General features: G+C 58.6%; 1 protein-coding gene across 3 annotated transcripts in view; it reads left to right on the top strand.

The window, feature by feature from the left end:
* The window catches only part of IDUA (alpha-L-iduronidase), a 33,579-nt gene extending 31,718 nt beyond the window's left edge, over positions 1-1,861 (top strand). For all 3 annotated transcript variants that reach the window (XM_077136181.1, XM_077136179.1, XM_077136180.1), the window contains 2 exons: positions 2-102; positions 234-1,861. In XM_077136181.1, coding sequence (XP_076992296.1) covers positions 2-102; positions 234-361 — 229 coding nt within the window. In that variant the 3' untranslated portion in view covers positions 362-1,861. The remainder of the gene's footprint in view (position 1; positions 103-233) is intronic.
* Positions 1,862-10,628: the final 8,767 nt, after the last annotated feature.

Consider the following 10,628-nt stretch of genomic DNA (forward strand, 5'->3'; position numbering starts at 1 on the left):
GGTGCTTGTGGACGTATGAGATCCAGGTCTCCCAGGGGGGTGCCGGGTACGCCCCCGTTAGCAGGAAAGCATCGACCTTTAACCTCTTTGTGTTCAGCCCAGGTGAGCCCTCGCGCCTCCCCACGCCTGGGTCACTGCGTAGCGGGTGCGCTGTGGTCTCGGGGTCTCGGGGTCTTGGGCCTGGGCCCGGGCAGGTGTGCCCTACAGAACACGTGGTGCCTTTGTGTTTCCAGACACAGCCAACGTCTCCGGCACCTACCGGGTCCGCGCCATTGACTACTGGGGCCGGCCGGGCCCCTTCTCAAAGCCCGTGGAGTACCTGGAGGGCCCCGCCCCTGAGCCCCGCACCACGTGGCACTGACCCTGAAGCCCGCGGCAGGGACCTGAGACCCCCTGGGCCACCGTCTGCCGGTCCGTGACAGCACCTCCCATTTCTCTGCCTCATCCTCCACCTTAAAGCACCTACTGTGTATATTCGGACCTGGCCTTGGACTTGTGGACCAGCTGCACCTGGGGGCTGCAGGGCACAAGGCAGTGCCCCAGGGCAGAGCCAGGGAGCCCATGGGTAGGGCTGGGGCAGGGCCAGTGGCCCCCACCCTTCAGCTCCCTTCCCCCATAGACCCCCAGTCCCTGCACCAATCTGAGGGTGCAGCCCCTGGGGTGGGGGGTGGGGGTCCTATGTGCCTGCCTGGGATCCCTGGTCCCCTCTGGGCAACGTGTCCCCTCCTGCCACACGGGGAGCTGGGGCTGCAGGAGGGAGGGAGTGCCTGGAAGCCCCTTCCTGGGGCCCAGTGGGGTCCCCCCTGCTCTGTGCCACGGCCAAGGGGGGTGCGGCCTAGGGTCCCCTCCCCCGGCCAGCCTGGGCTGTCTGGGCCCACTTAGGAGGGGAGGAGCTGAGGGACTGGACTAAGGGGTGTGTCCAGAGGGAGACGATCTGCAGTGCCTGGCAGAGGAGAGCCCCCACCAATGGCAGCGGACGGGCTTTGGGGCCGGGCAGAGGCAGCCCCTGGAGTAGGGGAGTGAGGGACGCCGGCTGCTTCCCCCCCGCCCAGTGCCACCCGGGGCTCGTCTCAGCCACACTCAGCCAGAGACACGGTGTGGGTCCTGCACTGGGGGCCATGTCCAGGGGCTGGAGAAGGGGAGGAGGGCCCAGGAAGGGCCGGCAGGAGGCACGGCCTCTGCACCCTGTCCCTGGAAGTCTTGTCCCCGGCACGGCCGCCAAGGCCTACGGGCTGCCATGTCATGGGGGAGAGACGCACATCTCACCATCTGCCCGAAGCCACCGCTTCCCTGATGGTGGGGTGCCCAGACCACTGCCCAGGGGACCCTGCTTCCTTAGGCCTCCATGGTGGCTGCCCCTGGCCTTCACTGCTGGACGCCATCGCCAGGCCTCCCTGCCCGCCGTGGGCAGCGGCACCCCAGCGACTGAGAGCCCCTTCCCTGCCTGCCGGGTCACAGCCCAAGGAGCCCCCATGGGTCAGGGGCTGCCTCCACCCCCGTTTGGTGGGAGGGAGGGTGTTCCTTGCTGAGCCCCTTCCCTGAGGACTGTGTGATAGATTGTGACCTGCCCGCATGCGGTCCACCAGAGCTGGAACGCTTTCAAAAAGGGGAATTTAATAAGTTACAAGTTCACAGTTCTAAGGGAGTGAAAGTGTCCAAACTAAGGCACCCAGGGAAAGATACCTAATTCAAGGAAGGCTAAGATCAGGAACAGCTCTGTCAGTTGGAAACCTACACTGGACCCCCCAAAAGACATGTTTTTTCCTTATACAAGATACATTCCCTCTACCACAATATCACAAAGGCCTTAACCATTTCAGTACCGATACAAATAAAATACAAACTTACAACCAGTACAAAATCTAATCAAAATCTGTTACAGGCATGGTCTGTTCTAAGGCAAAAATTCTCTGGCTGTGACTTGTCCAAACTCAGAACAAGTTATCTGCTGCCAACATACAAAGGAGGGACAGTCATAGGATACACGTTCCCATGTCCAGAGGGAGGAATTGGAAGGAACTCAGGGGTCCCAGTTCCGAAAACCCACAGGGCAAAGTCCATTAGATTTCAAAGTCTGAGAGTCATTTATCCTTGGGGCTTTAGAAAGTGGCAGTCCACTCTTTCTTTGTTCTCTCTCCAAATGCCCCCTTGGGGACACTGGGGAGACCACCTTTTTCTTGGTTTCACCCTCTCCCAACATGAGGGCCGTGCCTGGGCTCTCTGCCGTCTCTGGGGCACACGCTCAACCCCTCCAGAACAGTGGGGTGGCAGCCAGGCTCCCCCCAATCCCCAAGGCATGTGCTCCACCCCCTCCAAGGCCTGGAGCATAACTCTTCCCGAACTAAGGGGTGGAGGGCCCACCCTCTGCCTCTGGGGCAAACTCATCGTCTGCACCCGTATGGGTGGGTCAGCTCTCCTGGCCCCAGGATTCCTGGCTCCAGACCTGAACGTCCACGATCCTGCCTCTGAAGACATTTTTCCTTCACTTTGTCCCTTTCGGTCCAGACCAGCAGTGGTTCCATTTATACAGACCCCACAACACTCCTGTTGGTTTTCTATGCAGTACACTGGCATCATGCCCATCAGACAAAAGGACTTTCCACAAATCCTTTCTGGATAACTCCATCTCCAATCCTCGCCTTTTCTGAAATGGCTGAATGATTCTGTGTTTGCTTAAATCCTCACGTGGAGCCCTGCTCACTGGGGTCTCACCTTCTGTCAGCCCAGTATTTTCCAGAACACCAATTTCTGTTTTCTTTGTACCCAAGAGTTCAGTTTTCAACATATGTCTTTCCTCTCACATTTTACTATAAGCTGCAAGGACCAGCCAAACTGCATTTTCCACATTGAGTTTAGGAATTTCTGCTGCTAAATATCCAAGTTAATCCCTGTAAAATTCTGCCTTCCATCTACAAAGACTGCCTTCCTTCCAGTTTTCAACAACACACTCATCATTTCTGCCTAAGGCCTCAGAGGCATCTTTAGAGTCCACATTTCCACCAACTGTCTCATCAAAGCAATTCAGATCTTCTCTATCAAATCTCACAACTTTTCCAGAGTCTTCCCCTTATCCATTCAGAAAAACATTCCAACATTTTAGTATTTTCAAACCGCAGCAGCACCCCACTTCTCAGGTACCAAAATCTGTGTTCATTTGTTAAGCTGCTGGAATGCGACACACCAGAATGGAAACTGCTTTTAAAAAGGAGAATTTAATAGGTTTACAGTTCTAAGGGGGTGAAAATGTCCCAATTAAGTACCAAAAGATGCTACCTTCACTCAAGAAAGGTTGATGCCACCCAGAACCCCTCTGTCATCTGGGAAGGCACATGGCTGGCATCTGCCCCTGGTCCTTTGCCCCTGGGCTCCGCTGCTTTCAGCCTCTGTTCCTGTGGGGGCTCCTCACTTTGCTTCCCCAGGGCTGGCTTTCACCGCTTGGTTTCCCTCGGATCTCTCCAGGTTCTGGCTGGTTTAACATCTCATGGTGACATCTGCTGGGCTCCAAGCATTTCCAAACATCCGTGTCTCTGTTCTCTGCAGCAGCTGTTCTCCAAGCATCTACACCTGCTCTCTCTGTCGGCTCTGAGGCTTCTGTCGTTTCTCGTTCTTTCCAGTCAACTAATCAAACCCCACCTTGAATGGGTGGGTCCAGTCAAAAGGTCACACCCACAGTTGGGTGTGTCGTTTCTTTGGAGATAATCGGATCAAAATATCCCAACCCTACAATATTGAATTAGGATTCAAAGAAGTGGGTGCCCCCATAAGACTGGCTCCGGATTAAAACATGGCTTTTCTAGGGCGCACAGTACTCTGAAACCAGCACACTGTGCATCTGGGTTTTGGCAAACAGCCACCATGACATGGGAGTCTGTCGCTGTGCTCTGGGGACGGGCTGCTGCCACCTGCCGGCTGGCCCCGGGGCCTGTGTTCAGAGCCCGTGAGCCCCAAACCACAGCTCAGGTGGTGGGGAGCCCCTTCCACGGGGGTGCCGTGGAGCCCTGCAAGACCATGAACGCTGGTGTGCCCAGGCCCCTGGGGAGAGCGGCAGGTCTGTTCTGTGCAGTCCACCTTTTCCCCAGGGGGAAGCCCCTAGGAGGCTGGCAGCCCCTTGCTGGGAGGGGGGCTCGGAGAGGCCCGGGCTCGGCCGGCTGGGAGGCCATGTGGACAGTCCACTCAGAGGCCCCATCTGCTATCACAGCCACCCTATGACTGCGAGAGGCTGGTGCCTGAGAGTCATGGCATGGGGATACCCGCTGGTGTGCCAGTGTTTCTGGGGGACACAGTATCCCCATGCTGCCTGTGCCAGGCCCACCTGCTCCCCCACCCGGCCCTCCCTTCGCCAGCTCCCTCCTCGGCCTTCCAGAGTGACTCCTGGGCAGTCCCTCGGGTGCCGCTGTGTCACCCCTGAGGTCTGCCTGCTGGGCATCTCCCCTGCTTCTCCTGGGGCCACTCGTGCTGGGTGTGCTGCAGAAGCTGGCACGTGGAGGACATGTCCATGCCCGAGTCTGTGCCTGCCGTCCACGAGGCCGTGGCACAGGCTGAGCGGGCAGCACGTTGGCCTGAGGTGCTAGCCAAGCCCTGCAGTAGCTTTGGGCCTCGTGGGTCCCCAGACCCGAGGGGCAGGGGGCTCAAGTCCCCCCCTCACCTTGTGCCAGGGTTGCCGGGACCGGGTCACACACTCAGATGTGGGATGTGACACCCCGAATCCGGAGGTCCCCGGGCGCAGCGCTGCCAGGAAGTGGGCACGTGAAGGTGGCGACGTCCCTCCTTTCAAGTAGGAACCCCGCAGACCCTGACTGTTAGTTCCTAAAGCCCTGGAAGGCTCCAGGGTTCCCCCGGCCCTCCTGCCTCCCCGGCCATGCACTCCCCACCTGGGTGCTGCCTCGTGTCCACGCGGGACTCATTCCCACGGCGGAGGCTGCATGTCTGGACATGCAGGTGGTGGCTCCTGGAGGCTGGGGGGAACACGCCCGGCCTCCCCCACCCTCCCCCACCCTCCCCCGACCTCCCCCGACCTTCCCCAGCCTCTCCTGCCTCTGGGGCTGCCAGTGGACAGGGTGTGCCAGGGGTGGCCGCCCTTCACTGGGGCCCTCCCTGCTGTTCCGGGGAAGCTGCCCTGGGTCTCGGGCTTGGCCCCATCAGACCAGAATCCCGACACCTCACTCACCTCTTCAAGGACCCCATTTCCATCTCAGGCTGCGGCCTGAGGCCCTGGTGGACGGAGATTCTGGACGTGCTGCACGCAGGGCGCCTCCACCCAGCGCGGTGCCTTGCAGGTGCCAGGCCCCTGACAGGTGGCTGCTGGTCTCTGGACAGGCAGAGCACCTTGCAGCAGGTCAGGGGCCGGGGCTGTGGGGGACACGGAAGGGACCCTTCCCCGTGCTTCTGGTCTCGCACGTTGACACCAATCCCTGCAGTTTTCCCTGAAAGGGGCGGCACCTCTGCCTAGTGTGGTGGGGGACTCCCGCGTGACACTTGTGCACCTGTCCCTGGGCACCGGCGAGGGGCCTCTGCGGCCGGTGCTGTCATGAACAGAGCAACGCTGCCCCTCACTGGCCCCACGCTGGCTGCGGGCTCCCTGGGTTTTCAGGTGACCAGTGAGTCTCCTCCCGGGCAGAGTCGCACCAGCCCCCCACATGCCCTTGGCTGTAGCCAGGCTCACAGTTTCAGCTTTGCCTCTTCAAGGGCCATCAGGAGGGGCAGGTGACGCCCCTCTTAGAGGCCCTGTTGTGTGTGGCAGCCAGGTGTCCCTCCCCGGGCCCCACCCCCGCCCCCCACCCCCGCCGTCGCCTGCCCTCTGCAGCCCCAGCAAGGGAAGCCTGAGCAGTACCCAGTTCCCGGCAGCAAGGACCTCGCCCAGGGTGCCTGTGAGCTACGTCTGGAGGGTCTCCTCCTGAGGACGCACGAGGCACCTGCTAGGGGAGGGGCGTTGCAAAGGGGGGGTGGTTGCTGCCAAAAGCTCGAGGAGCACCCTGGGGGCAGAGAGCTGCGGGGTGGGGGGGCTTCCCCCAGGCCTGGGGGTGGGGGGCAGCAGGTAGCTGGACAGTCTCCCCGCTGGCCTCACACCTCTGACTTCTGACCTCTGACCCTGAAGGGAGGGAGCCTGAACGTAGCCACCCCAGGGGTCCAGAGGGGACGTGGCGGGGTGCCCTTCCAGGGCACCCCACCCCCAGGGCCGGATGGTGCCGGGGAGCAGCCACCACAGACCCCCCAACTCGGCTTCGCCTTCTCTGGGCACCCCACGGAGGGGGCAGAGAGAGGCCACGGCCCTCCGAGTCCAACCCAGCCCTGAACCCCAGACGGTCACCCCGTAAGGAACAGCAGAAAATCCTCAGGGCCAGGGGCCGGGGTGGGCCTGGAGACACCCGGCCGCCTCGGGGAGCAGCAGCTCCGCGGCAGAGGCTTTAGGGCTCCCAGCCAGTGATGCCACCCCACCTCCAGTGACGGGCCCTTACAGAGACCCCTCCGTGGCCCCCCAGCCTTGGTGTCACCGTTGTCATCCATGCTGCCTTGTCTTACAACCCTGTGATCCAGTCAACCCTTCGTGAAGAGAGTTACAAGTAATGGGTTCGGGGCCAGCCTGGCCCTGGCACCGTAGGATCAACAATGCCCTCCTGACCAAAACGGGCTAAAGAAATGAAACGAAGGTGTCAGTGGCTGAGCGAGTTCAACAGAGTCGACAGCCTATTCTGGAGGCTGCTCTCAGGCCAGCGTCAGCTAAGCATTGTTAATTTCCAGGCCCTGACCAACTCCCACCACAACCAACCCTCTGGCCCCTAAAGAACACCCAGGGCTCCATCTGAGACTCCGCAAGCGCTCCAGGCACTGGGGTCATTTTCCAGAAACCCACAACCTCCAGGTGGTCCCTAGGCCAGGTAAGTCCTGAAACCCAGAGGGCCCAGCCTCTCCAGAACATCAGCTAGTTCCATCTCCCTACCCCTTATTATGAATAGCTCCTTCCAACAGGAAAAAGTCAGAATGGGCACAGCCCACATACCCATATATATGGGAGAACAATCAACGGAGAACGTGGAGGTACATCAGAGAAGGTGGGATTTAACAAATGAGTGTGACTGCTGAATCATTATACTGATATTTCTTTCAGTTTCCAGGGTCTTGGAGCAGCTAGAAAGAAAAATCTAAAATTGTGGAACTGTAACCCATACCAAACTCTGAAATCTGTTCTATAACTACCTGTTACAATATACTTTGAAATGTATTGCTTTTTTGTATGTATGTTATATTTCACAATAAAAAAAGTTAAAATAGGGAAAAAAACAGAGGGACACCGTTACACGTGCACACAAGGCTCCTTTCCACATTCCCCATGTCCCATGGGCGCTAGCTGGAGGGGTGCCCTTCCACACAGGTGGTGGGCTCTGCTGACAGGGCGTTCTCCCAGCTTCTGGGTCTGAAAAGTCTTTATTTCACCTTCTTCTTCTTTTTTTGTTTTGGCATGCTGTATGACAGGGTCACATTTCATTATTTTTCCATGTGAGTATCCCGTTATTGCAGCACCATTTGTTGAAAATTTTGTTTGTCTTCCTTGTTTGTTTGTTTTTTTGGGAAGTGCATGGGCTGGGAATCAAACCCGCGTCTTCCACATGGCAGGCGAGAATTCTACCACTGAACTACCCTTGCACCCCTATTTCACCTTCACTTTTGAGAGAGATTTTTGCTGGGTAAAGAATTCTCTGTTGACGCATTTTCTTTTTTCAGTATTTTCAAAATGTTTTTCCACTTGCATCGTTTCCAAGGAAACATCTGCTGTCATCCTTATCTTTTTGGCTCTAAACTAAATGTCTTTTTTTTTTCTGGCTGCCTTTAAAATATTCTCTTTAGAACGAGTTTAAAATGCTTTGATAATGTCTTCCTGCGGTATATTTTTCTTGATGTTTCTTGGGTTTGATGTTGTTTAGGTTTTATAATTATATGATTATGCTTTTCATCAAATTTGGAAAAAATTTACCATTTTTCCAAATATTTCTTTTTCTCTCACCTCCATCTTCTTTCCTTTAGGGACTCCAGTTATGCTTGGATTTCACCACTTAAGTTGTTTCCCAGTTCGCTGCTGCTTTGTTCATTTTTTTTAGTCATTTTTCTCTGTTTCATTTGTATGGTTTGTATTCCCTGTCTTCAGTTTCACTAATCTTTTCTTTTGCAGCGTCAAATCTGCCACTGGTCCCATCCAGTGTATTATCTCAGACATTGTAATTTTCATCTTTAAAAGTTCAAGTGGAGGCTTTTTAAAAATCCTTCTGTGTCTCTAACCTATTCAACCTATCCTCTATTGTACAGTGCACGGGGGATATAGTGACAGTAAGTACATAGGACTTGACTTCTAAATCTACCAACTTTATCACTTCTGGGTCAGTGTAAATTGATTTTTATCCTCAGTATGAGCTGTAATTTCCTGCCTGATAATTTTTAATTGGATGCCATGAGTTTTACATAGTTGGGTGCAGAATGGTTTTGTTTTCCTTTAGATATTCTTATTTCTGGGATGCAATTGAGTTACTTGGAAACTGATCCTTTCAGGTCTGGTTTTCAGGCTTTGTAGGGCCCAATGCAAACTGCACTTCATCTAGGGTTGAGTTTTCCCCTCCACGGAGGTAAGATACTGCTTTCCCGGACCGCTGCCCATGGGTTGTGAGGTTCTCCCTGCCCTGTGAGGCCGCTCATTTTTCTGGCATTCTTTCCCCACCTTGGGGACTTCGTTCATGCTCTCGTGTCCACCTGTGCCCAGCTCAGGCCTCGGGGACCTCCTGTGGTCTCTGGTTCTCTCTCCACCGCACTGTCCCCCGGGGGCTGTCCTGCAATCCTAGCCGCCTGGACTCCACTTCTGTCTCCTGACGACTGACCTGGGGCAGGCAGCCGGCCCTGCCTGGGCTCTGCTCTGGGCACCATGGCCTGGAAACGATCTCCAGCCAGAACCCGGCTCATCCCGTCTCTCAAGGGCCGCTGTCTTGTTGCCTGCTGTCTAGTGTCGTTTTCTGTTCGTTTAGCTGTGAGCACGTCATCTCGAGTGGAAGACGGACTGTGTCCACCTGCCCTTCAACTCTATTCCAAGCCTTTCCTTGTCAGGCCCGACACACGCACCTGGGACACCTCTCTGGGTGCCCAGGGCGCTGCGCCTGCCGATGCCGCAGGGCCACAGAAGAGGGCACGAGTGACTGCGGTGCTCACCTGGGCCCGGCAGGTGAGGGACGCACACTCGTGACGCCCAGGGACAGCCCCACGGGCAACTCTGCCCTGCGTCTCCGTTCAGAAGGAGCAGGTGCTGCTCCAGGTATTCGGGCTCCAAATTCCGAGCGAGTTGCCACGAGGGGCAGTGGGAGCCCGAGGGCGGGGCCTGGTCCGGAGCTGCGACGTGGCAGGCGCTGCTGGGGGCGGGGCCCGGGGCGGGGCGGGGCGCCCTCGCGGAGCCGCTGCACCCCACACGACCGCCAGGGGGCAGCGCGTGCCCGCGCAGGGGGACCGGGCCGGAGCGCGTGGGCTCGGCGACGCCCCCGCCCCAACGCCCGGCTGCGGGTCGGCTGAGCCCCGTTAGGGCTGCGGTCTGGTGCCCACGGGAGAGCCGCGGGGGCCCCGAGCCGGGGTGCGGCCGTTCGCTGCGGCGGCAGGAGAGGGACCCCGCCCACCAGCTGCTCCCGCAGCCCGGCAGCCCCACGCCCTCCCCGGGCCCGCCCCCTGTCCCTACCCCTCACCTGCCATTTTCGGCCACCCACCCTCGCCCACCTGCCTGCGCCTGCCGCCCTCCCTTGGCCGGACCCCTTCCCCACCGCCCGCCTTAGCCCTCCCCACGGGGCACCTGCCTTCCTCCCAGCCGCTGTCTCTGACCTCCCCACATTTGAGAGCCACCTTTCCCCACACCTGCCGCTCGCAGTCTCGCGCACCTGTCCCACCTCTTCACGCTCGGGCGGAGGCTCCTCACAAACCTGTTTGTGGACTCTGCTTTAGCCTGTGCCCTCTCTGCCCACCTGCCCCTTGGCCGTGGAGCACCTGCCTGCCAGCCCAGGCTGTGCCCAGGTGGGCCGTGAGGCCGCTGTCCTGGCGGCTCCAAGAGAGGCCTTGGCTTGCGCCTTCCCACCTTCCAGAGGCTCTCCCGCTGTGCCCGGGATGCTTGGCCTGCAGAGGTCCGCTGAGACCTCCGGACCTTCAGCCCAGGGGAAGCACGGTAGCCGGCAGGAGCAGGGGCTCCCCGGGTCTGGCTCCCCTTGCCCCACCATAAGGCATCCACGTTGGCCCAGACCCAGGATAGGGGCGGAGGCGGCTGGGCTGGGAACCTCTTCTTGCTGGCCGGACCAGGTGGGGCTGGGGGCAGCGTGGGCCTCTTCTGCCCGGGACGCTGTCCCCCAGCCCTCTCCGCCTTCCGTCTCCCCGGAAAGGCTTCCTGGAGGAGGAAGTTCCTGGGCACAGCCCTGAGAGAAGGGCATGGGAACAGGTCCCCGAGCTCGCTGAGCGGGCTGCGTGGGGAGGGCTGCCTTGGGGTGAAGGGAGGGAGCCTCGCCGGCTGTGGGCTTTGTGTTGCGGGCACCGGGCAACAGCAGGTTCGGGACTGTTTCAAAATGAGAATTCTTGCGTCTGCAGGAGAAACTGACGTTGCAAGAGAACCCGGGCGGGGGTGG

This window comes from Tamandua tetradactyla, chromosome 19, assembly GCF_023851605.1.
Source record: "Tamandua tetradactyla isolate mTamTet1 chromosome 19, mTamTet1.pri, whole genome shotgun sequence".
NCBI classification, from domain to species: Eukaryota; Metazoa; Chordata; class Mammalia; order Pilosa; family Myrmecophagidae; genus Tamandua; species Tamandua tetradactyla.